The following is a 27,118-nucleotide window of genomic DNA, read 5'->3' on the forward strand; positions in this document are numbered from 1 at the left end:
CTCCTGTCGCCGTCGTGCCGCACTCTGTGCTCTTTGGCCCGCGCTGGGAGCGGGCCTAGCGCTCTCCCTTCGCCCCTCTGCGAGCTGGGCTCCCGGATTCTGGGGCTCCGGCCCGCCCTGGCCCCGCACAGCAGGCAACCTGAAGAGTCACTGGCCGTGGTCGCCGCTAGGGTAATAAGGGGAGGGGAATGACTTGGGGTCTGTGGGTGAGGAGAGGGAGTGCGGCTGGGTCCACTCTGGCCCCGGGAAGCCAGGGGCTAGAACCGGCCGCCCACTTGGAACCCGGGCTGGAGTGTGGCTCAGCGAGCGGCCCCTGCGCCCGCGCGGCAGCGGCTCTGCGGGAATCCCTGGGCCGCGAGTTCCAGCGCGTGCGGTGGTCCAGGCTCCTGAGTGCGGGTGGACTGGTACCACGAAGGGTTGACAGCGCCAGGTATGCAGGCAGGAGCCACTAGTGGTTCCTCTCCCCCAGCTCTCACCTTTAGCCGCGCTCACGGGTCTGGCGAATTTCCAAACCGAAGACACTGGCCCTGGCTCGATCTGTCTGCAGGTCTAGGAAGGAAACTTTAACAAAATTAAATGCTCTGGGGTCCGTCGCTTTGTCCTCAGCATTTGAGTTTAGCGTTGTAGGTTTGTTGTGTCAATACCTATTTCCTCAAAACTTGGTCAGGATATGACACACGGCGCCTACCTAGCACGGAGCCTGGCACACAGTAGGCACTCAGTAAACACTTGTTGAAAGCATGAGTCATGATACTAAGTTTGGAAAATTCTACCGAGCTGTGCGTCGCTCTAATCTATGTTTTTATGGGTTCCCAAGATCACTTTGAAAATTACAGTATTTTCGAAGCTCAACAAAGAGTTAAAGCTTTTTTTTTTTTTTTCTTTCTTTTTGTTTTGTTTGTTTTCCCTATGGTGTTGGCTCATTGCATTGGATGCCTAAATTAACTCAGAACCCGAGTTCTGTAAATAGATTTGCCCTTTGTTTCCACTAAAAGTGTTCAACTTTCAGATTAAAGCCTTAGGATGAACCATTCGGTTATGGAACATATTATTTATAAAGCTTTATTGTAATTAGCTTCTAGATTCATGTGCAAGGGGCTGTACTGAAATGGTCATGAAAACCTTCATAAATATAAGTCTTTTAAGTATGAGTTTTTAAAAAAGGATTTATATTCATAACTAGTGAAAGAGCATGCCCAATAAAATTGACAGCAAATCTTTTGCCCCACTCCTTTGCCAGGTGCAGCTGCTCCCTTGACCTCAAAATGTCTTGTAAAATTATCTCTTAATAGTCTGGTGTACAAGCCTGTAGGATTAAACCACCCCATAGGGACAATCCTTTTAGAACTAACAATTCTCACAGATTTTCTTGTGGATTTTTCTGAAAAATAAATGATGTCATGGACTTTCAAACTGTTTAAGACAACAAAATCAGTAACAACTTGGCAGCTATTAAGTGAAAAAAACAGGATTCAAAATCATGGTATCCAGAAAATTCAATTCATCATGATATCCCTAAACTTTCTGTTTATGGGAAAAAACTACTCCAAGTAGTCAGGTCCTTGTCTGTCTTGATTAACCCTGGATGTCCCCAGTGTCCCACACAGTGCCTGACCCATTATACATGTGTGGAATGAATACTTAGCTGTTACCAGTAACAGTGCATTGACTTTGTGTGTTTGATTCATTTACTTGAATGTCTCCTTGGAACAGATTATTAGAAGTGGGAATTTTACTGGGTCACAAAGTATGAATATTTTCATGGTTATCAAACCATTGCCAACTTGCTTTCCAAATAAGCCTTAGCATTTTGTACTGCCATCATTGCATCTTTCAGAGCATCAGCTCTATCTTGTGTACAGTGTTTGGTAGTTATGAGCACTTGCAGATGAAGTATCCCATTTGATCTCAGTCATCCTGGAGGGTTGCTTTTCCCCTTTTGTAGTACAGGAAACTCTAGTGCCTTAATTGATAGTAATGCCTGGCTGGCAATGAAATAATCATCATCTTTCAGGTTCTTCTTCCTCCTTTTCTTTGCTTTTGGTTAATAATGAACATCCTGAGTAAATTCACTTCTTCCTTTAGCAATAAAATTGGATACTGCTCTATAATATTTATGGTCTATAAACTCTTACTTTTCTCATTTTGCTCAGATATTTGTAGATGCCTTCGTGAAATTTGTGGACTTGAGTACAATTTAAATGAAAGAAATGACATTGTTTAGAAATAAGGGAGCACCAAGTGCTAGCAAGCTTAGAACATGGCTCCCTTTTTTATTAGTAGAAGTCTGGTGCTTTTGTATCTCCCTGAATCCAAAGATGTTACCAAGTAAAAATTCTCATCTGTTGCCAGGCACAGTGGTGCACGCCTGTGATCCCAGTGGCCCCGGGATGCTAAGACAGGAAGATCACAAGTTTAGAGCCAGCCTCTGCAACAGTGAGGCTCTAAGCTCAGTGAGACCCTGTCTTTAAATAAAACACAAAATATAGGGCCGGGGATGTGGCTCAGTGGCCAAGTGCCCCTGAGTTCAATCCCTAGTACCCCCTAGCCCCCCAAAAAAGATAAAAAGAAAAAAAATTTCTCATCTGTTGCAGAATTTCACAGAGTATTGAGATTAATATTTTATTAGTGAAAATGGATAGGAATATTTGCATAATAATATATATATATGATATCAACAAATTTTAAGAGTAGAATTAAGAACTAAAAATTATAAGGTAAAACAATTTCTTACAAAAAAATGTCATTTTTACATAAAAACAACAAAAAAAATGCCTTTCTCCATTTTTTAAACATGGTAACAAGAAAACATTGTTTCTTCATCTGTTACTAATTCTAATTCTTTCCCAGATTTGGTAATCAGGGACCCCATATGATTTAATAGGTTAATTCAATCAGAAAGTTTTGGAAAGTCTCAAAGTTTGCTAATAAATAAAAATATTGGAAATTCTTGGAGTTTATTGTAAATGGGCCCATGTATATTGAGTCCAAAATTGTAAAGTGAATCCAAAATTGCATTTCTACATTGCTTTCATGTTTGCCCAGGATTCTTTCAAAAACCAGTACAGAGAAGATAGGAGAGATGCAAATATACTGAGTATACCGAAGTTTCAGAAATATTCAGAACCTCCCTTCAACTTCACTCTACCTTTCTGTGGTGATCCCAAATAGTGTTCAGTAAAAGGAAATGCTCTTTAAAGATATTTGTCAGTAATGTCTCTAGTCCTGTGTCAAGGAATAGCTGCCTACATATTGAAGGAGTTTATGACAACTAGTTTTTCAAGGAACTTTTATATATAAATCTAAATTATTTGGCTTTTGTGTTTTTTTTAGTAGGATATTTCTGCATCTCGAAAGGAAGATAAATCAAAACTCTTCTTTGAAATAGATGGATTTTTGTCATTTTCTGTGAACTAAAGCGATTCAATGTCTCTTTTGGTAAGTTTTTATTAACAGGATCTAACTTGGTGTCATGAGCAGTCAGATATTTGTGCAGAGCCATAACAGAAGGCATTTATTCTGATGGAGTACACTATGTTCTAAGATGTTTTTACCTGAATGATTTGTGGTTTTGAGAAATGAATTATTAGTGAGTTTTTGTCTTTTCTGAAAAGAGCTTCTCCTATATATTTTTTATATACTCCTTATACTCATCCCTTTATCCCGTGTCCAGTTTTTCTTACATATATGTTTTACTATGTTAGTTCCATCCAGTTAATTATGCCTCATCCTTTAAATCTTTCAAAAATCCCTTCGAAAATTTTCATCTGAATAAAGGCAAGCAAGGTAGTGTTAAAAGTAAGCTCTTTGACTTAATCAGACAAAAACATTTGGATCAATATATAATAATGAGGTATAGATGCCTCCTTGTTTTCTGCTTATATTAGATCCATGATATCCACTTTAGATTAAATATCTTGAGGACTTTTACTTTGTTTTATATAAAGTATAATGTTTGAACAGGGAATTTTTTGGCATTTTTAAAATTTTTATTCTAATTAGCTATACTTGACAATAGGATGCATTTTGACTCATCATACATAAATGGAGTATAACTTGAACAGGGAATTTTTTTATATTAAGACAATAATCGTAGTCTTTAAAATTGTGAGAGAGAGCATCATCCTAATTTGAATTTGCCAAGAATGGTGCCAGGGTTCAAACTCATATCTGCTAATTTACTCCATTCCATCAGTCACCAGGGCTGATAGGCAGAACTATGAAGTTAGAATACTATATAATTATTTATGTGCAAAAATGCATAAGTCATTTACTTTAAATTTATATCTTCAGAAGTGCATTGAAGTGAAATACCTCATTCTCTAAAGCAAGGATCAGCAAACTTGTCTATAAAGTCCAAACAGTATTTACACACCTTGTTGTCTCTGTTACTACTGCTTTTCTGCCTTTGTAGCAGAGAAGCAGCCATATCATAGGCATTGTTAATGAATAAAAGTGAATGATTGTTCCAATAAGACTTTATTCTCAAAACGGCCATGAACCAGATTTGGCACATGGACCCTATTTTGCTGATCCCTGCTTTAAAGGATTACTTAAGATTGGTAATTTTCTTTCAGTTTGTAAGTTGGAGAAGATAGAAAAGACTGTTTATGTTAGTTCCTCCATTTGATAGATGAAGATTCTGAGCTGCAGAGACTGAATTCAACTTAAAATAATCAGTAAACTAGGTAAACTGCAGAAATGACTAGTTTGATTATCTAGAAATGCTGACATATCTTAAAAGAAAATAACTTTGGTTACTTTTAAGTAACTGACTACAAAATATTAAGTAGGCATGGATGGACTTTAAAAGACTCATTTTATATTATACTCTAATGTTCATATAAATATGAATGTTGATGAGATGTTTGAAAATAATTTATTATAAAAGTCTCTCATGCAATGTGTTTATGCTTTTCTTTTGATATGCTTTTTTCTTAAATGGTATAAGATCAGCTGTACCCACTAATTGATGAGGTTATAGATAACATGCAGATGTTAAATTTCTTTTAATAATACATGATAGAATCATGGGTTAACATGCAAGAAAACATAATTGTGATAATAGAAGTAAGTCTCTTTTAATTTGCTTTGAGACATGCTTGTCACCTTAAGAAAAAAAATTGGTTCCCAATACACTTAATATGTGGTTTAATGTTATAAACATGATCCTTATACTGAAGAAGAAAAATGAGGATCAAAATTAAAATTATTATAATGAATACAGCAGAATAATTTTTAGCTAAATATTCAGGAATTCATCAAAAGTGCCCAAAGAATCAAAAGTTAACACCAGCATTTAAAATTAATTAATGTTATCACCTCAAGAAAAGAGAGGGCAAGGATCAGAGATAGCACCTTTTAACAGATATAAAGTTTGCCTTCTGCACAACTAGCTATTCCTTCCTTCTCCCCCCATACTGAGGACCTCCATGGTATGGATCCTGGCTTCAAGTCTGGGCTGTTCTTTCTCTCTGTTCCGCTCCTCATTTCAAGACCTTTTTTATCCATATGCCACTCCTGCTTATCCTGCACCATACTTTTAACTTAATGTATTTTTGACTTCCAGGATTGTTTCTGTACTTCACGAACACGAGTTGAATCACTCAGACCTGAAAAACAATCTGAAAGCAGTATCCATCAATACTTGGTAAGAAAATCGTTGAATATAATTAATGCTCATCCTTTGCTTTTCTGTAATACCATTCACTCCTCAACTCTTACAGCTCTTTTTCTTTGCAGTGTCTTTTACTGTTTCTTACTCCTCTCCTGCTACTATAATTGACCTCCTCTCTTCCTAGACCAGCTCTCCCTGAAGCAGCCTCACTTATCAGTTGCTCAAGTTTCAGATTGTCCTGGTGCTAAGTCAGGTGTCCTGAAGAGACACTGGCATCAAACAGAACTGATGATTCTTAGATTTTTACTCTTTCCTGGGAACCAAATGTGTCTATAGAATATGTCCAGTTATATTTGTCAAAGGAATCTCTGCTGAATTTGATTAAAACCTTAATCCTTTTTCAAACCTCACTAACCCATTGTATTTCCTCTTTTAGTTACTGAAAACCCATCCATTAAGTTATCTTTAAGTTATCTACTAAGTCATCTTCTTAGTCATTTACTTTAGAAACTTAGAAGCTATCCTACTTTGCCTCTACCCCGACCCCATATGTATTTAGATCCCGCATTTTAGGAGTCTGTCCATGAAAGTCCTTGAGTCTGTGCCCAACTTAACGGAGCACTGCTTCTACTCAAGTCTCATCATCTTCCACCTGGCCTATTACAGGTAGACTCATTGCCTGAGTCTCCAAGACACACACGTGATCTTCTCCCACATCAGTATTCTACCAAGATAGGCCTGCTTGTTTCATTTTGCAGTTTGAAAATTTCCATTGATTTCCTAAAACCTGTAGGACAAAAATCTAAACTTCTTAACATGTTAACATACTCTCAATGGTATGGAATATGTCTAGTTTTTGAGTTTTGTTTCTTGTTAGTGAATCTTAGCTCACACTCATCTTTCTGCTTGAAATGCCCTTTTTTTTCTCCCCTAGAAATTCCTTCTTATCTATAAAGAATTGGTCAAATAGTTTGATCTGTGACATCTTTTCCATTATACTTTCATCTACCATAGACATTCTCATAATGTATTTTATCTCACAATGGTTGATGTGTATGTCTCTTCAACCATAATGTGATACTTATAAAAGAAGCATCCTGTCTTATTCATCTTTATCTCCCTTTGGCAGTATGTGATATATCAAATAATATTTAAAGTAACATGCTTGGTAATAAATATTTATCTGGGATCTTTTCCTCCTTTTAATCCTTAATTTAGGCTGCAGTTTTTACTACAAAATGGAACATGTCTTACTAAGTTTGCTATAAAATTAGGTAATTCCATTTGCTCCTGCTTATAATGTATCCCACTTTTATCTTGAACTGTCTTCATTTTTGTCATTTCACTTTTTAGGCACTAGTACTCTAAAGCCTTCTAGGTGCTTGCCTTCTGGTACAGTAGGAGATAGTGTCCAATCTAAGATTTGGCTCAAGTAACACCTTTATGGCCAAGGTAATTCAGAGTCACCTGACTGTTGTGTCCTGCTGTTACCAAGACAGGAACTTAGAACTCAGGAAACTTCCATGGTGAAATACTTCAAACTTCCAAAATAGAACTACTTTATATTTTAAGGAGTGCTCTGTTATTGGAGTTAGACCAAAGTCTTAAGGAAGCAGAGGTATAATCTGTCTGAAGTCCCTAGTAGAGAAACTAAACTGGAGAAGTTATGTAACATAAATTGACACCAGCTGGAAACTGGTGCCTGATGATTAGAATAAGCTTCTGGGGCCCTCCTTGAGTTACACTTCAAAACACTACCTGTGATCTTCTATTTGTGCAATGTGTAATTCTTCATTAACATGGATCCTAAATACAGGATTACATGTTAGGTTAAAAGATCATGTTTCCAGAATAGTCTTTAGTTTTCCAAATGATTTATGTTCTTTTATCACTTTGGAAACCTCTATGCCTATTTTTTTACAAAGCCCATTTTCTTTAATTAGCCTTTACAAATGAAAGGCTATGATGACTGAGTTGAAATGCTGCTTTTTAAAATAATGTGATTTTAGCTGGGCACAGTGGCACATGCCTATAATCCCAGAGGCTTGGGAGGCTGAGGCAGGAGGATTTCAAGTTCAAAGCCAGCCTCAGCAATTTTGTGAGGCCCTAAGCAACTCAATGTAACCCTGTCTCTAAATAAAATATAAGAAAGGGCTGGGGTTGTGGCTTAGTGGTTGAGTGCCCCTGAGTTCAATCCCTGGTACCAAATAAATAAATAGGATTTTAGCAGTGTAATAATTCCTGAAAGGCCACCCAGTCCAATTTTCAACCCATTCAGGGAGTGTTCTCTGCAATATCATTGAGTTAGTTGTATAAATCCAAATTTTTAAAAAACTTCATCATAGGAAATAAAATAGAAAGATATGTTTCACCACAAGTAAAAGTCTAGCAGAATATTTCAAAAATATTTCACTAAGGGCCATTCGTGTCTTGGTTTTTAAACTGTGATTTGGGGTTTTTTCCTTAGTCTCTTAGGATCAGAAACTGGGTTTAGTTAGGAAATCTAGAGTAGATCCATAGAGGCAAGTTCATTAGACCGGTGTAAACCTAGTCTCCCACTGTCACAGGAAATGGTGCTCTTACATTGCACCATCAATCCATTTTTTCCTTAAAATTGTAAGAAAGACCAAAGAATAATTAAAGGCAGTATGGAGGTTTCAGATTATTTGGAATTCATATCACAGTACTTTTCTTTTGCTGTAAGCAGGCATTGGTATGCATCAGATATTTTCTGTTTCTATTTTTCCATTTGCTGAACTGTAGTATTAATCTGTCACACAGTAACATGAGACCATTTTGTAAGCAATGAACTGTAAAGCCTCACTTCATTATGTTTCTAGCCTTCCTGGTGAGCTTATGGGTTGATATGACTTTAAAATTTTAAAAAATCATTATATGCTTTTTTATTTCTTATATTTTTTCTTTAAATCTGAATTTGTCTGAATACTACCTGTTCTTAGGAAACTAAATTGATTTCTTTAGATTTCTTTTCTCTTTTCATTGGGATTATTTCCAATTGCTTGGTAGAATTTCTCTACAATATTTCATTCCTCTTGGACAATATTCACCTTTTTCATCTTTAGACATGAGCTTGAAATTTTTATTATTTTTTCTGTTCTCTTAAAAGTTTAGGGAACAAGGCTGGAAGTGTAGCTCAGTGGTAGAATGCTTGCTTAGTAATGTGCAAAGCCATGGGATTGATCCCCAGCATCCCCAAAAAAAGAAAAAGGAAAAAAATTAGGGCTCCCTCTACCACTGTGTATAGAAGTGCATCTGTCACTTTCAGACTCCATTTCTTTCTTCTGATTAAAGAGTCAAGAATGTGAAAAGAAGTTAGCACAATTCCTAGCACATAGTAATGTTATTTTTTCCCCCTTTGTCTGCTTCCCTGCCCTGAAGGTAGTAACAAGATTCCTGCCACCTGCTGGTGCCAGTAAAGACTTCTAAGTGTTCTTTAGGGTCCTGATGTCCTTTAGAAGATCCTCATGGCTATCATATGACACCAGTGGTTTAGGCTTCTTCTTTCTCCTGTATGTGTGTTTATTTCAATGCCACTATATTTAGGTGCAAACCTGACCCTGACTTCAAAGCACCCCATGAGACCTGGTGGTCCTTCGCTAGGGATGTACCCTATTCTCCCATCTCTTGACTTTTTTTTTCTTTTTTCTTTTTGACCTCCCTTTTGATTCATCTTATGAAAAACTTCTTTATCAATTTTAATAGGCAAATTGTTTCCTGTTAACAGCTGCTCTAGTAGAGCATGTACCTTGTAGGAGAAATGGATATAACTGGCAACTACTAGAGTAAAGAGCACAAGCATGAGATTTCCCTCACAGGTTGCTGCAGCTCTTCTGATGATACATTTATTAGATACCCTGAAGAATTATCAGGCATTCTCAGCAACTTCTAAAAATTTTATAAGAAATTTCATTGAATAGTATTCCTGCTTATTTATAATTCTGCTTTTCCTGTGGACTTCCCCTTTATAGGTCAAGAGCTCCCCAACTCACATCAATTAGCAATTGGTAAATTTCTTTTAGATCTTAAAAATTTCTTCAGCACCTTTCAGTGCCTTCCTAATGAGTACCTATTTGAAAATACATCAGTACTTATATTGAGGAGGGGGAGCCTACTTGGGGAACTAACAAAAAATTTTACTTATTTTGTTTTCATCTTGTAAAAAAAAACACAGGTCAATGAGCCAACTGTTTCCTGGTCGCCTCCATCTGCTAGAGCCCATGAAGTGATATGTTCCACCAATGTTTCTCACTATGAACTACAAGTAGAAATAGGTAATAATCCTGGATTTCACATAACTGACCCTTCATTGCTAGAAATAAAATTAATGACAAAAAACTATTTTAGAGGCAAATCTTTTTCTGTTGTAACCTGTAGCATAAAACTGGGTATTAATAATGTCAATCAAATATTGAATTAATTTTATATCTATCTCAAAATAATGACCCAGAATTTAAGATTACTGTCTAGAAGTTTTACGTTTCCATTGAAGTACATTCAGAGAAGGAAGACACAAATTCAAAAACTTATTATTTTTTTCTTTATTGTGGGAAGCTTCTAGTTTTGTGGGTTTAATTTTATACTGAGTATGGATTAAAATCACATAATGTAAATTTTTTTGATACTGGGTTTTGTTGCCCAGTCTAGTCTCAAACTCCTAAACTCAAACAATCCTCCTACCTCATCATCCTGAGAATACAGGCGAATACCACTGTGTACAACTTACATCATGTAAATTTTCTCAGTCGTAGACCTTTAACCAATTACTTTCTAATTTAAAATTTTATCCAAAATTCCATTTATAGTAGAAATATTTCTCAGTTAAGTGTGCAATAAAATGAGTATTCATTTATAGCTTTCTATATATGAAATATTCTATATAACTCTGAACATTGAGAAATACCTTTTAAATCAGTGAGTGGTAGGTTCTGGGGATGCAAAGCCTCTGAAACACTTGAGGAGTTGTGTTAGTTGGCTTATGATTACTACGATCAAAAAATCCATCACTGTGACAACTTAAAGGGGGAAAAGTTTATTTTGGCTCATTGTTTCAGCAGTTCAGTCTATGGTGGTCTGTCTCCACTGACTCCCAAGATGAGGCAGAACATCATGGTGGAAGCCTGAGGTGGAGGAGCACTGCTCCATTTGTGATGGCCAGGAAGAAGAAAGAGAAAGGAGAGTGGGCTGCAGGGAAGATGAACCCTTCCAGAGCACCTACTCTGACCCCATGAGCTGCCTTCTCTAGCCGCACCCCACTTGCCTACAATTACCACCCAGTTTGTCCTTTCAAACTAGGATGGACTGATTAGATTCTAGCGCTCTCACAATCCAATCATTTCACCTCCAAAATATTCCTATGCAGGAACTTTTGAGGGATACCTCATCTAAACCATAACATTTTATCCTCTGGCACCCAAAATCTCACGTACATCTCACAATGCAAAATGCACCTCTGGGAAGATGACGTTAGATAGTGCTGTTTCATGGTCTTGAGAGTACTACAGTAGAGGTATGTACTAAATGTTCTGGGAGCAGAGAAGATTGAGCATACAACCAAACCTCTAGGAGTCAAAGAAAAAAATCAGGAAAAGTTTGCTACATGTTCTAGTTAGTTTTTGTTCTTGTTGTAAACAGCAAAAAACAATACTGGTAACTTATGCAAAAAGGGAATTCTTGAACAATACTGTTCAAGAACAATACTCACAGAATTGTTGACTAGAGAAATAGGCTTGGAAGAATCCCAAAGGAGCTGAGTGAATAAGACGAGAGCCATGGACTAGGCAGCATGGTGCACTACTTAGTTGGGTATAGCTGCCACAGACATGGGGCCTCATTGCAATGAGTTCTGATTACCCCTACTTCTTATGTCACTCCCTCTATCCTCCAGTTGGCCATGCATAGAGCACATGCCAGTGTCAAGGAGATCAAGGGAGAATAAGAATCTTACCTGATAGCAAATTTATCAGCATTAGAAAGGCAATTTATCAGCATCTGAAAGGCAATTCAGATGGTGCCAGTCTAAGAAAGGTAAAAATGTTTACCACAGTAAATGACTGCAGAAGGATGGTTGGAGAATACTACATAGTTCCTCTGTAAATAGAAGTGGAAAGAAGAGTGGGCAGTGGTAGGAAATAAATCTGCAAAGGCATGTAGGGAACACATTGTGAAGGACTTTATAAGATATATTTAGAAGTTCAGACTGCTGGCCCCCACATCTTACCCACTTTCTTAAGGATTTAAGGAAGAAGTTTGGAATTTATCCTCTTAGTGCTAGAGAGACATTGTTGATAATGGCACTGGTAATGGTGGCATCTAACAGTCATTATGCTGAACAGTAATATGTGTTTTCTTCATTTAACCCTTTATCACTTTTATTTTGCAGAGTCTCAGTAGCCTCAGCTATAATAGCTAGAGATTTCAAATCATCTATATATTATCTTATACAAATAGATAGATAGATACATTTATAATAGCTAGAAATTTGAAACCAGATCTTTCTGACTGTGGAGTCTAAGCTTTCAACTGTTGCACCACAGTACCCTCCTACTGATAAAATGCCAACTTTAGAACAACTCGGGTAGTAATTTGGAAGATACAGTAGATCAGTGATTCACAACCAGAAAAATCATCCCTATTACCTGTGTCTTTTACAAAATTGCAATGTCTGTATTCCATTACAGAGCCCTTAATCAATATTTCTAGGGAATGGGACCTAAGCATAGGCACTTTGAAGAAGTTCTCTCATAATTCTAGTACATGCCATGGTTGAGAATACAGGGAGTGGTATGTATCCAGGGAGAGAGGAAAGACTTCAATTAAGGCAGGAAGTGGACTCTGGAGAGGAGAAGGTGAGCATAATTTCATTTCAGAGGTAAAACAGACAGATTTTGGTGACTGGATAGAAGGAGAGAACTGACATCGATCAGGTGCTTGTTAATAGGTGCACAGTGTCACACTTAAAAATGTACCACCAGAGGCTGGTGAGTATGCCAAACAACTGCAGGTCTCATACATTGTAAGAATGCGAAATAGTTCAGCCGCTTTTGGAAACAGTTGGGCAACTTATAAATTTAAACATAATTTACTCCATGGCCCATCAGTTTGACCCTCAGGTATTTTGTCAAAGAGAGATGAAAGCATATGTCTCCTTAAAGACCTGTGCAGGGGTGTTTTTGCCAGCTCTATTTCTAGCCACCAAAAATTGAAAGCAGGTCAAGTATCCACCAACCTGTGAATGGATAAATAAATTCTCCATACATAACTCAGCAACAGAAAAATAACTACCGATATGACAGGTGAATCTCAAAACCATTATGCTGGGGGAAAGAAGCTAAACACAAAAGTTTACATCCTTTTTGATATCATTTAGATGATAAATAAAAATCAGATCAATAATTGTCAGGCCCTAGAAATAGAGTAGGAGGTAGCCAAATGACATTCTGTTTTTGTTTGTTTAAGAGAGAAAATTTTTTAAAATATTTATTTCTCAGTTTTCGGTGGACACAACATCTTTATTTTATTTTTATGTGGTACTGAGGATCGAACCCAGCACCCCGTGCATGCCAGGCAAGCGCGTTACCACTTGAGCCACATCCCTAGCCCTCCATTTTTTTTGACTATATCACAACTTGCTAAAGTTACAATTTTAGCTGTTATAGTAGATATATAATGGTCTGGCATTATTTTAATTTGTATTTCCCTATCTCATTTCTTTTCACTCACTTTTTGGACTTTCCCATATTTTATTTTGTGAATTGCCTGTTAATCTTCTGTCTTTTTTTTAATTAGACTGCTTGTCACCTTACAGAGTCATAGGAGTTCTTTATGTATTCTGAATGGAAGTTTTATCAGATATAAGTATTATTAATACTTTTAGTTAGTGGTTTGCCTTCTCACTTAATAATTTTTTTAAGAACAGGAGTTTCTAATTTTGATAAAGTACACAGTGTCAATTTTTTCTTTTTGTTGCTATCTTTAATTTTATGTCTTATTACAGGAAGAGGATTTGATAATTTTACTTCTGTCCATCTCGCACGGCATACTCCTACAGGAACACTGGTGACTATAAAAATTACAAATCTGGAAAACTGCACTGAAGAACGCCTAAAAGCTTTGCAGGTAACAGTAGGAAGAAAAGGACATACTTAATGGAATGTCTGTTTGAGGGGATAGATTTCTTTCCTCTTACCAACACAAAGTTACTGTATTGGAAAACACACTTGACAGCCAGATCCATTCTGTGAAAGAACAAATACATTCAAACTTTGGTAACGACTGTTAATTCCTTCAAGTGACTCTCGTATTAAAAAGTGCTATCCTCTATAAAATGGGAACCATGTATTTCATGGCATGGCTGCGAGATTTAGAGGGATGGAAGCAATAAGAACAGAGCTTAGTGTAAGAAGCTCCCTGGGTGTTTAGCTGCCACTACTGCTGCTCTCTTATAAGAAAAATAAAGGTTGTAAAAATGTCTTGTCTCTTGTATGTTTATCCTAGAAAGCAGTGATTCTATCCCACTTTTTCCGGCACCCCAATATTACAACTTATTGGACAGTTTTCACTGTGGGCAGCTGGCTTTGGGTTATTTCTCCGTTTATGGCTTATGGTAAGAAAACTGGTATTAAATAAAATAAATCATTGTTTAGTCTGGATGCTATCATTACAAAGATGAATGAGATCTTAGATTTATTATTCATTGCTTTTAATTTATATATCTAATGACCAATTCTAGATTTTATGATATCTATATTTTATGATATATTTCTCTATCATGTTGACTTTCAGTCTTCAGAAAAAAGTATAATGGGTATGATGATCAATGAAACCAACATTAATTCTCTAAGAATTTTATGCCATTGCTCAAGCTATCTCTTCCCCTGTTTCAGAGAGCATCTGTAATTTTGCAGGAAAATAGTTTTCCCACCTATGCATACCATTCATGTTCACTGCACTGTGAACCAATTTCATGTGATTATAAATGTGTGTGTATGCCCATCTCCCTCACCGGTGATTCTTGAGAGCAAGGAGCATTTATATTTTCTGTTTTGGGTCCCCCAAGACTTATTTATTCAAGAGTGTTGAATAAATAAGTGAATAAATTGTATAGCTTGGATCTTTATAACAGCTTTTGTGAATTTCTTCTGGATTTAAAACATTACATATTACATACATATGCAATATGTATTTTTACTGGTAATAATGAAAAATCATTAATTCTCTTTCCTAACTTTTTAGGTCATTAGAAAAAAACTGTGTATGTATATGTGTGTTGCTGGGGATGGAACCATGCTAGGCAAGCACTCTACCACTAAGTTATATCCCCAGCCAAGAAAAAAGAGTCTTATAGATTCTTGAAGAAAACTCACTTTCACATGGGAAAGTAGATAGGTTCCCAACTAACAGGTGTATGTGTGAGTTTATGGTTGAAAGAACACTTTTTAAAACATAGATGGATTCCATTTATGTATGATGTGTCCAAATGAATTTACTGTCATATATAAATAATTAGAACAGATAAATACATTTAAAAAACATAGATGGGAGCAAAATCACTTTCAATGTTCATGTAAAGATGTCAGGGTTCTTTCAGGTTCAGCAAGTCAGCTCTTGAGGACCTACTTTCCTGAAGGAATGAGCGAAGCTTTAATAAGAAACATTCTCTTTGGAGCAGTGCGTGGGTTGAACTATCTGCACCAAAATGGCTGTATTCATAGGTATTTACTTATTTGCATTTTACAAAATGAAAGAGTTGAAAGACATCTTTTAGGAAATAAAGTTGTTAGGAGGAAGTAAAAAAAGAAGTTTAAAAAGAAAAAAGGGATGAGAAATATATGAACAAAAATTTAGGAAGGAAGGAGCCAGTGGATGCTTACCTTTTATCCAACCATTTTGAGACCACATCATCTGTGCCAAGTGCTGTCCTTGGTGCTGGTGGAGTACCTGACCTAACAGAGCATGCAGTCTGAATCTCATGAGGGATATAAGAACCTGTATGTTCAGAGTATCAGTTGTAGGGAAGGGGGTCCTCATTAGCTGAGTTTTTTGTTGGTTTCTCTTTTTTTAAGCAAACAAAGAGTTTCTTTATCTGCTTTCCAGCTTTTATACACACACACATACACACATACACACACACACACACACACACACACATATATATATATATCATTATCCAATTATAATTAATCCTTTCTTAATTTTTGAAATATCTTGCAGCACCCTGAGATTATCATATTAAGTATAAATTCTCATTACCAAACTGCAGTTGCAGAAGTAATTGAATGTGAAAAGCAGTGTTCTTTTAAGATATGCTGGGACTTTGTTTTGCTTTTTAATTAAGTTGCTTTTAAATAACCTTGCTTTCTTATTGTTTTGTTTCAATTTCCTTGAAGCCTTTGACTTGTAATTTGTTTATTAGCAGCATTTTGTTAACTGAGGATTTCAAATGGTATATTCTAATTTACTGAAGTTTCCATATACCTTACCAGTGTCTTGGCTGACCTGCTTTCTTAGTGTCCAAATTCAGTGTTTGGGGGAAAAAAAATAAGACTCTTTTATTATTTATCTGACAAAGGGAATTTTTATACAAAATATCTTAATAAATGATGTTATATCTTGAGAGACTGTTTTTAATGGATAGTATCACATTTAACCTTAAATTATAACCTTATCTCTTCAAATATTATTTGATATTTTGGACACTTTGGGTGTTTTTGCAACAGCAACCTAAAATAGTGAAATTAATAACTTTATTCCATTCCTCATTTGAAAAAAAATTACCAGTTCCATACATGTAGCTGTCATTTGTATTTTTTCTTTGTTCTAGTGCTATATTAAGGAGGTGGAAGACTTCCTTAATTCCCTCAACATTTCCATATGTAGAGCAGTGTATATGAGGCACTGTTATTTTATAAAGGGTATTTAAGTTCCAAGGATAGATTCATTCTGACTAGACTTTTATTCTCTCTTTATGGGCCAGATTCCTAGTACTTAGGACTGTTTCTTTTTGTTCTAGGAGTTTTAAAGCCAGCCACATCCTCATTTCTGGTGATGGCCTAGTGACCCTCTCTGGCCTGTCCCACCTGCATAGTTTGGTTAAGCACGGACAGAGGCATAGGGCTGTGTTTGATTTCCCACAGTTCAGCACATCAGTGCAGCCGTGGCTGAGCCCAGAACTACTGAGACAGGTCAGGTGTGGCCGTGGCATTGGGTTGTCTGTGCGTCTCGAGTGTCTTCTGAGTTTGATTAAAGGACAGTTGCATCCTTATATTTGGATTGATGAATGGCCTACTACAAGACTTTCCCTCTTTCTTGTCAAAATTATGTTAGGAATTTTTAATCATAAGCCATACATTAGGTAGATCTTGATTTTGCGCTTACGGGTATTTTTTCCCACTGTCATTCACCATATTTTATCAAAAGAGCACATGTTTGTTAACTTTTTATTAATTTTTTTGCACTAAAGGACATCAAATTAATTGTATTCTCTAGGATTTACATGGATATAATGTGAAGTCAGATATTTACAGTATTGGGATAACAGCATGTGAATTAGCCAGTGGGCAAGTACCTTTCCAGGACATGCAGAGAACTCAGGTAAGTGCTACTAAAATTACTGAACTTCTTCCCTTTCATAGGTTCTCTTACACTGTAGATAATTTTTGTTAAACATGTTTATTGTAGACTCTTAGGAACTTTATTGTTATTATTGTTGTTTTAATATTTTGCCTGAAAAGGGTTGAAGGAAATTTTTGGGTTTTTTAGATGCTGTTACAGAAACTGAAAGGTCCTCCATATAGCCCACTGGATATCAGTATTTTCCCACAATCAGACTCTAGAATGAAGAATTCCCGGTCAGGCATAGACTCTGGAATTGGAGAGAGTGTACTTGTCTCCAGCGGAACTCACACAGTCAATAGTGACCGACTGCACACGCCATCCTCAAAAACCTTCTCTCCTGCCTTCTTTAGCTTGGTACAGCTTTGTTTGCAGCAAGATCCTGAGAAAAGGTAATATTGGTTATCTATAAATAGCACAAAATATACATGTTGATTTCATATAGAAGATTTGTGATATTACCCTTCCTATAAAATTCAAATCTTTTGATCAAAAAACTAGCCTAATATAGAAAATATCAATGCTGAGGACAACTTGAGATGAAAAGCAAATGAGAAAATTGAATTAATAGCACGAGTTGGGCTCCAGTATTAGTTGTACATTTCCTAGCCAACTCACCTGTAAAAATCTGTTCCTTTTCCTGGACATTAATTAGGACATTTATGTTAAGACATTTTAGAAACCTCCAAACAGTATAAAAATATAAATTGCTGCTATTATACTAATATAAATTATTACTCTACATAGCTATATATTAACATTAGTATTTTGGAAAGAAGATATGTTTAGTTATCTGTTTTTAGCCCCTTAGTGCCTCATATAGTTCCTTATAAATAGTATGTGCACAATAAATGTTGAGTATAGATTAATTGACGGATACTTCTAGAATTAATGCTTCCCATTAGTCAAGATTGGAGCTAAGAATTTGGCTTTGGACATATATTCATTTTCTTTGTAATTTTTAGTTGGGTTTTATGGCTCTAAACCTAATTTCTAGTATATATCTTAAATCTACATTCTAATATGAGGTTCTGTTTTTTCAATAACTTTTTAAAAATTTCAGGCCATCAGCAAGCAGCTTATTGTCCCATGTATTCTTCAAACAGGTAAGCTGATCTGTTGTCCAGATATTTTTAAGTACTATTAAAAAGTCATTTCATTGGCTAAAGGAATACTTATGGTTGTCAAGAGTCTGACTAGTAACTTTCTTACAAAATAAAGCTAAAAACAAGAAAAAAATTTTTCGGTAATTTAAGTACATATAGACTTTCTAAAAGATTCATATTCTGTAAAACAAAGTGAGTAAAAGCAAATTGGACTACCATCAGATGCTATTATATGTTCAGTGTATGTTTTCATTAGAGACATTTTCTTTTTCTGTATTGGCTAGAAATGATGAAAGGACAAAATAATTCTGATAAAAATCAGTTTACTTGGCTCTTTATTCTTTTTTTCAGATTATCAGTCAAAAGCATTTTTAGGGAAAATACCTAAGAACAATTTAAACACTTAAAACAGTTTCTTTGATGATTTTTTTTTTATTGGTAACAGAACTGACATATTAAATTCATCTACCAACAGCCCTATTTTGGATTTCCTTAACAGATGAAAGAAGAAAGCCAGGATTCAATACTCTCACTACTGCCTCCTGCTTATAATAAGCCATCAGAAACAGTACCTCCAGTGTTGCCTTGGACTGAGCCAGAATGTGATTTTCCTACCGAAAAAGACTTGTACTGGGAATTTTAGGGCTACCAACTCATTTTATGTCCTGTATACTTGACACTTTCTCCTTGCTGCTTTTTCTTCTATATTGCTAGGTATAAATACCAGAATTATACTTGAAAATACAGTTGGTGCACTGGAGAATCTACCATTTAAAACCACTCTGCTCACAGGGGTATGAAGCCATAACCCCTCTATTTAGAGTGCTTTCACAACTCCAGGGAAACATCAGAATTAGCTACAGATAGTGTCATCTAATTTTCAGTTTTTTTCCCAAGCTGTGACTAACTCTTCTCTTGATCTCCCAGTATAATTTTTGAGCCAGTTAGTTTTTTTGACATTTTGCTGTCCTCAGAGGATAGTGCTTCCAAGTACATCTTTATCTTCCAAATTCTCCAGCCTTTTTGATCAGCTCTTGTTAGACCAAGGCTAGTCTATCTTGGCACTAAACCCTTATTCTGGGAAAGGGAAAATGTTTATCCTATTCCTTTTTCTTCTGTTAAAACATATGGTAACATCACACTGAGCCTCACTCACTTTAAATGATTCACTTGAAACACATAGAGAAGATATAATTTGCTTTTTTAAAAAGGGGGGCTAAAGTGACACTTTTCTACCTATGTAAATTATAGATCCTAAATTCATGCACCCTGAGGGAGCTCAATAAAAATTTATTGAATCCAGCTTATGCTTTTATTTATTTTCCATGTGTGGTTTGATAAAGTTGAAACAGATTTCAATTTGTTTAGTCAAGAAAAGCTGTGTCTCAAACTGATTTACATAACCTTATAGACTGGGGACAACCCAATGGAAGCAGAAGGCATTTTGGCCTTTGACATAATTATTGCTCCTGTCACAGGTGCAACACTTAAGGGCATAGAGGTCTTAATTAATGATATTTCCTTATTGGTAAAAGAGGGATACTACATCTCAAAAAGTGTAGTTTGAGTGGTGGTGAATTGGAGCCTATCAGTTGATTTTCGTAATCTTTACACTTTTATTTATATTACACTAAAAATTATTTTTAAATGATTATCTTAAGACTAAAAAATTAAAACCAAAATGATAAATAATATACAAATTCACAAGCAACTTTAACATAATCCCTTTTATGTTTATTGGTTAGATCCTTTCAAGAACAAAGATTGGGTTACTCCTTTTAGTGCAGCCACCAAAACCTGCCAAGGTGAAAGAATTTAGACTGGTAGTAGAGGAGGGAGAGGATAAAGACCAGTCAAGGCCCTGGGAGCAGCTGCAGTGGTGGGGGCTGAGGTTCATTCCCACAAACCTCTCCCTTCTGAATTCCCCTTAGAGTCCCAGGGGTACCTCACAGGTTTTCCCACATCTGTAGGGTAGTTCTGCATGTGTATAGTGCAAAAGGTGGGTTGAGAGCTCATAAATGGTGCCTCTCAGATCTATGGGAATATTAAGGTTCTCCAGAGAAACAAGAGAATGTGTGTGTATATAATATATTTGTGTATGTCTGTCATATATACATGTGTAAAATGTATATTTTTTATGTAATAAAATACATAAAATCTTTATGTACAGCAGTTGCTCTTGGGGCTTCATCCTCTTCATCCCTCCTATCCATTCTGAATGTTTTCTCCTTGGAAGGTCTTAGTAGCTGCATTATGAGTAATCCCAACCTTCCTTCTTAGAAAGGTCTAGGCAATAATATAAAAAGGATTGTGTTTCAAGTTTTTTATTAACTTGTATACAAATATATGTATATATGCACACATTTATTTTGAAGAATCAACTCATGCAATTGCAGAAGCTGACAGGTTCCTGATGTGCTTTGTGAGCCCGTAGTAGAGTTCAAGTCCAAAGGTTGTCAGGCTTAAGACCTAGGAATTGTGAATGTTTCAGTTTGAGGCCAGACAGGGAAAAACCAGTGTCCCAGTTAAAGGCAGTTGGGTGAGGGGAACTTCTTACTTGGTGAAGGTTCAGCCTTTTTGACCTAGTCAAGTCTTTAACTGATTGTGTAAGGCTCACCCACATTAGGGATGACAGTCTGTTTTACTAGCTCACCAATTGAAATGTTGATTTCTTCCAGAAACACCCTTACAGAAAACCCAGAATAATATTTCACATATCTGTGTATCCTGTGGTCTAGTACTATTGAGCCATAAAATTAACCATGACATTGGGTATTATAATTGACAGCTTCATCTTTTGCATGAGTACCTTGAATTTTCTATCATAGTCACCTCACTTGCTGTATTAGTTTTCTATGGCTGCTATACCAAATCACAAATTTAGTGGCTTAAAACAATACCAACTTATTGTTTTGTAGTTCTATAATTTGGGTCTCAGGTAAATCTGAGGTGTGGGCAGGCTGCATTCTTTCTGGAGGCTCTGTAGGAGAATCCATTTTACCCTGATGTCTCCTGCATTTAGAGTTATCCATATTCCTCAGCTTATAGCCCACCTCAGCTTATTGTCAACTTCAAAGTCAGCAATGTTGGGAAGAGTCTTTTTTTTCCCATAAATTACATACATAGAGCACAATTTTTCATACCTCTGGTTGTATATAAAGTATGTTCACCAATTCATGTCTTCATACATGTACTTTGGATAATGATGTCCATCACATTCCACCCAGACATTTTTTCTTTTTAAACACCCTAGTGATTTATACTGGTCATAGCCAAATAATACAAGGTAATTTCCCTGCCACATAGTCAAGAGATAAGCAACTTTGATTCCCCTTAGTTGTACAACCTCACATATTCATAGGTTCTGATGTTTACTGTGTTGTCATCTTTGGGATGATATAATTCTTCCTACTATACTTTCCTCACTCCAGTCCTTACTCCTGGCAGCCAGGATAGTAAGTCAGATCTTTCTTTTATGGTTTGGATGTAAGGTATTCACCAAAAGCTCACATGTGAGACAATGAAAGAAGATTCAGACAAGAAATATTATGAGGTCCTTAACCAGTCATCGAATTAGTCTCCTGATGGGATTAATTGAGTGGTAGCTGAAGGCAAATGGGGTGTGGCTGGAGGAGGTGAAGCATTGGGGGTATGGCTTTCAGGTATATATTTGTATCTGGCAAGTATGGCTCTCTCTCTCTGCTTCCTGATCATGACTTGAGTCACTTCCCTCTGCCATGATATCCTGCCTCACCTGGAGCCCCAAGGAATGGAGTCTGCTGTCTATAAATTGAGACCTCTGAAACCATAAGCCCCCAGATAAACTTTTCCTCCTCTACAGGTATTCTGGTTGGTCTTTTAGTCACAGCAGTGAAAAGGCTGATTAAACTAACTTTCCTAGTAGACAAAAGCATTTTGTGATGAGTGCCTTTGGCTAGGGGACTCTCCATCAGCTGTGCTGATATTAACATAGTGACACAGCATTCTGACATTTCCTGGTCTAACCTGTGTTCTTCCCTCTTTCACAGTGGTCAGACCTACTCCATGACTGACAGATCTCCCAGTCTCCTCATTTTTCCTTAAAGGCTCCCCACTCTCCTCCAAAAAAATCTTTTTCATGTCTCTTACTGCTGCTCTGACAAATTACCACAGATTTAATTGCTTAACACAATTTGTTATCTTAAAAGTTCTGGAGGCCTTAAGTTTAAAATGGGTTGACAGGGCTATTCTTTCTGGAGCCTCTAAAGGAGAATCTCTTACCTTTCAGCGACTAGAGGCTTCCTGATTTCCTTTGCCTCATGACACAGCATGACTTCAACCTCTACTTCTGTGGACACATCACCTCTGATTGACCCTTATGCCAAGTAATCCAGGAGAATTTTCCCACCTCAGGACCCTTAATTATAGTTGCAAAATCCCCTCTGGAATTAGGATACGGACAGGTTTGGGGGCCATTAGTTTGACTGTAGCATAATGTCTAACTTTATCTTGATGCCTGCTTTTTGAAGGACCCAAGCTAGCATAGTCGTCTGAGTTAAAACACCTGTAAGCTTCTATAGAGCTTTCCTTAACACAAATCTATTTTAATGACTTCTGTGTTTATGTCTCTGACTAGTCAGTCTGTGGACTCTTCAAGACTATAGTCTTATTCTAAATAGTAGGATACTCCTAGTATTTAGCAAAAATGTCTGACGTATTATAGATGTTTAATAAATATTTAACAAATTCTTTCTTGAATAAAGTGTATGAATTTTAAAAAGGACTTGATAATTTTAGAGATTTCTATGGTAAGAAATTTTTAATTCATTGTGGGTCACAATATTGTCATTAAAATTGTAATGAGCTAAAGGAACTTGAGATTTCCATCTAGTAAGTAATTTCTCCTTTACTTCAAGCCAGATCAGAGATTTTCCTCTTAAGCACCATCGATCAACTGCCTATTAGCTCTCAAATCCATTTCTTCACTCTGCTGAACCAGGAACTATGTTTCCCATGCACCCTCCTTCTCCGGTGTCCAGGGAAGAAACATGGTATTTCTCACCCTGTGCCCCATTCCTGTTTCCTGGCAATGGCTGTATCTTGTCTTCCAGCTTTAAGACTCTGATAACTTCACCTTCTCCTGCTTCCCCTTCAGCTCAGAGGTGGGAGCACTTTCAGTTCTTGCTAATCTCTGGGTTCCCTCACTAACGCTTTTGTTTTCTTAGCCTTAGTTCCATTGTTCATAAAACCAATTTCCTGTATTCCTTCTACCCGAAAGTTCTGGAGTTGTGTTTTCCCAGTTCCATGCTAACTGGTACAAGTATAATGGCTCCTTGTCTTAAAGGGTTTTGTCCTAATAAATCCATTGTAAATTGAAAATAACTCCAAGTGGAAAACACATTTAAGACATCTAACCTACAAAACCTCAGGGCTTAGCCGAACAGCACGGTGCAGAGTTCATAGCTTCCTCTGATGACTGTGTAGCTGACTAGGAGTGATAGCTCACTGCTTCTGCCTACCAGCATGTGAGGACAGTGTGTGTACCACTAACCCAGGAAAACATCAAAATTCCAAATTCAAAGTATGGCTTCTATTTAATGCATATCAGTTTCACACTATCATAAAGGTAAAAAATCCTAAGTCAAATTATCTGTACTGACAACTTTCAGGATTGCAGGAAATTCTTGGTTTCCATTAAAAAAAAAAATTACCACCCTGTTAATAACATGGAATGAATGACCAGGAATTATGTTTTCCACTAGGCAATCGTATTTAAACCTTCAAGTCTTTATAAATTCTTGTAAAAAGATTAAAACTGACAAAAATTCTGTAAATTGACATTTTTGTTTTTTTTCAAAAGTAAAGTTCAGTAAAGACTATACTTTATTGAAATAGAACCAATTCTCAGACATCTCTGATTTAAATCCTTTGATTTTAGATTATATGTTGTTGTGCCATTTCCTAATTTTGGTGCAATTAAAAAGATTCAAGAGTTTTCAATTTAGAAAGTTAAAGTCACTCTAGGTGGAGATGCCTCAGGAATTAGCATTAAAAGCTTTTATTATCCTTATTTATAGTGTAAAAAGATATATTACCAAGGCTGGGGGTGTAGTTCAGTGGTAGAGCACAAGGTCTTGGGTTTGATCCCCAGCACTGGAGGTGGGGGGAAGCAATTATTAGATGTTAAATTAGCAGAAGTTCTACAGACTCAGAGAACTGCTTAGTCTAGGGAATATAACTAGAGCTGATGTGTAAAATTTGTTCATAACAAAAAAGACTAAACATAGATCACTACAAAAAGAGAATCTGAAAACTGGGTGGACATCGATAATTTAGAGTGTCACAAAGGTTGGGAGAAGTCAAAGAAATATGGAGTGATATTTTTATATTTGTGAAAAAGGGGGAAAGCTGGGAAACAAGTTTTCTAGTGAATATCAACTAGATATATACTTCTGGGTTGGTTCCCTAAGGCTTATAAACAAAAACACGTTTACATCAAATGTGTTTATTTTTCATTTTAATTGTAACAAAATGGTTCTAACAAGATGGAATTTGGTTGCTAACTTCTATCACATACAAGGACAGAGTTCCAAACCATTTTGTTAATGGAGAAGTGATAATTCTGACTGTTGGCCTCACATATCATTCTGAACTTTTTAACATTTGGATAATATCACAAATGAGCGAACATTTTTCAATATCCTCTTTTAATCTTTTTTTTGGTTGCATTTTACGTATTTCATAATCTGGGGTTGTATCATTTGTATTAGCTAATCCTGATGAAACCACTCGAGGACTTGTGAATTTTCCAGTGTAGCATTCTCGTCGTTTGTTAGGCTCTGGAGCAGTATAAGGTCTTGCAGCTTGTTTTGCCTGAATATGGCTATCATCTGGGCTCTTTGCTAAAAGTCTTACTCTTGATTTTGTTTTATTAAGATGCTGCATTGAGGGCTCTTGTAGATCCTCAAATCTATCTGAACAATCCTAAATTTTAAAATAAAACATCAAATTGGTAAGTTAAAAAGTACACTTGAAATTTACAAGGACTAAAGTTTGTAATATTGACAAAGAGAATGAAAGCACCGAATACTTCCTGGGCCATCCCCAGATTCAGACTCTACACTCAATGATTTCCCTTAGATGCTACCTTAGAAACCAGGCTTTTTAAAAATCTTACTGTTCCAAAAAATATTGTATTTCAAAAGGGATGGAAGAGATGAATCTGGAAACTAGAAAAGCCTAAGGGAGCTATACTCAGGGGTCAGATTCTTAGGCAAAGTTGGCCAGCTACGTTGCAATTCTTTTTCCAACAAAACTTCTGTTGCCCTAACCCCAAATATAAATGATTAACTTTTATATTTAGCTTTTTACATCATCCAAACTTTGACCTTTCATTCTCTAAAGGTTACTTTAATAAATCTTTAGTCTTTATACGTGTGTGTGTGTGTGTGTGTGTATTTAGAGAAAGAGAGCACAGACAGCATGCAAGAATGTGGTTGTAATGTTTACATTAAAATAAAAAATTTCAAATAAAAATTTCAATGTACATTCTGAGAATAAAACAAGTATAACATTCAAGAAAGTAACTGGAAGGATATACACTGAAATAATAAGAGAAAAATGTTAATTCTCTTTTTTCAAATTTTCTATAACAAATATTTTATAGTTAAAAACATAATAATCTATAAGTACCTCTTTGGGTAGTTTTAGTATAAACTAGTTCTCTCAGCAGTTTGAGCAGTCCATTCCTCGACACCTCGCAGAGACAGCCACAGCAAAGAAATGGGCTGCTTTGAGTGGAGACATGGGGAGAGTGCACTGATAAAATTGAGCGGTCAGGAAGGTTGGGAGGAACTGTTAAGAATTAAGACAGCCAGAAAAAGATCTAGAAAAAAGAAGGTATGAAGAGGAAGGCCAATTCCATCTACTTTACCTCTGTGCCTGGGTTTGGAGAAGGCAGGGAGAACTTCCTCCTTCCTCTTACCTTCCTGGAATAATAAGGCAAGCTCAAATTTTAAGACTTTCTGCTATGTTAGTGAGTAGTGCTTAACTGGTTCCACAGCTGATCACTAACTACAAGGATCAGTGGAAGGCCTTGGAGACCCACACCACTGCTTCCTTTTCTGAGAGCTCCTATGGCTCAACTTATCTTGCTTCTGATTAGAGGCTTTTGAAGATTCCTAGGGTTTAGAAAATAAAATGAGTACCTTTCTGATCATCTGACAATTGCCTCTTATCACTCAATTCTAAAGTTAAGAAACACTTGGCTTAACAGAGGGAAATAACAAGAATGAGAATCCTAACTCCCTCATCCGCTGTTAAGTAAAGGGTTGTTACAGTGTTTGACATAAATGCAATTTTTTTTTCATTTGAAGAAGTTGTATTAAAGATTCCATTTGTCTAAAGGAACTTCAGAAATTTTTTTTTTCGCCAAAAACTATGAGCCTATCTTCAACTTCCTTTTCTTCATATGCACACCCCCCCACACTCACCCCAACATTTGCTTGTTCAATATTAAATGATTGAATTTAGATAGAAAAGAAAAAATCCAAACTCAAGAGTACAAGTGATAAGAATATTTACCCTGCCACTATATAGCTAATAGAATATTTAGCTATATAATATATAGTATATAATATATAGGTATATAATTTTTGCCCTGCCACTGTAAAGCTAATAACCTGCTTTATTTACTGTGGAAAACATATTCAAAGCAAATATTTTGAAATTATATTTACTTTCTCATTCAGAGGCAGGATCTTGCACATCAAAATATCAATTTGAG

At 36.3% G+C, this 27,118-nt stretch overlaps 2 protein-coding genes across 4 annotated transcripts in view; one reads left to right on the forward strand and one right to left on the reverse strand.

The window, feature by feature from the left end:
- The first annotated feature begins 82 nt into the window (after positions 1 to 82).
- Positions 83 to 19,548, forward strand: Stradb (STE20 related adaptor beta). Of its 3 annotated transcripts, none has more exons than XM_026405318.2 (12): positions 83 to 171; positions 3,334 to 3,438; positions 5,570 to 5,650; positions 9,810 to 9,909; positions 13,632 to 13,753; positions 14,132 to 14,240; positions 15,225 to 15,348; positions 16,647 to 16,818; positions 17,123 to 17,227; positions 17,396 to 17,640; positions 18,312 to 18,354; positions 18,854 to 19,548. In XM_026405318.2, the coding sequence occupies exons 2-12, from the start codon at positions 3,427 to 3,429 to the stop codon at positions 18,995 to 18,997; spliced, it is 1,257 nt and encodes a 418-aa protein (XP_026261103.1). In that variant the 5' UTR covers positions 83 to 171; positions 3,334 to 3,426; the 3' UTR covers positions 18,998 to 19,548. The 3 variants fall into 3 exon arrangements, with proteins under 3 accessions (XP_026261103.1, XP_026261105.1, XP_026261104.1); XM_026405320.2 differs by having other exon boundaries at positions 18,830 to 18,898; XM_026405319.2 differs by having other exon boundaries at positions 89 to 171; positions 3,337 to 3,438.
- A 5,479-nt stretch (positions 19,549 to 25,027) lies between these two features.
- Positions 25,028 to 27,118, reverse strand: part of Catspert (catsper channel auxiliary subunit tau) — a 126,546-nt gene continuing 124,455 nt past the window's right edge. Inside the window, 2 exon segments of the mRNA XM_026405358.2 lie at positions 25,028 to 25,051; positions 25,054 to 25,317. Of these exon segments, the coding sequence (XP_026261143.2) occupies positions 25,028 to 25,051; positions 25,054 to 25,317 (288 nt within the window).

The sequence above is a fragment of the Urocitellus parryii genome, chromosome 1 (genome assembly GCF_045843805.1).
Source record: "Urocitellus parryii isolate mUroPar1 chromosome 1, mUroPar1.hap1, whole genome shotgun sequence".
NCBI lineage: Eukaryota > Metazoa > Chordata > Mammalia > Rodentia > Sciuridae > Urocitellus > Urocitellus parryii.

Excerpts from the sequence above, each read along its gene's own strand:
- Stradb (XM_026405318.2), top strand. Across the intron at positions 5,651-9,809 it reads GCAGTATCCATCAATACTTG|GTCAATGAGCCAACTGTTTC; the intron begins GTAAGAAAATCG and ends AAAAAAACACAG. Across the intron at positions 13,754-14,131 it reads AACGCCTAAAAGCTTTGCAG|AAAGCAGTGATTCTATCCCA; the intron begins GTAACAGTAGGA and ends TGTTTATCCTAG.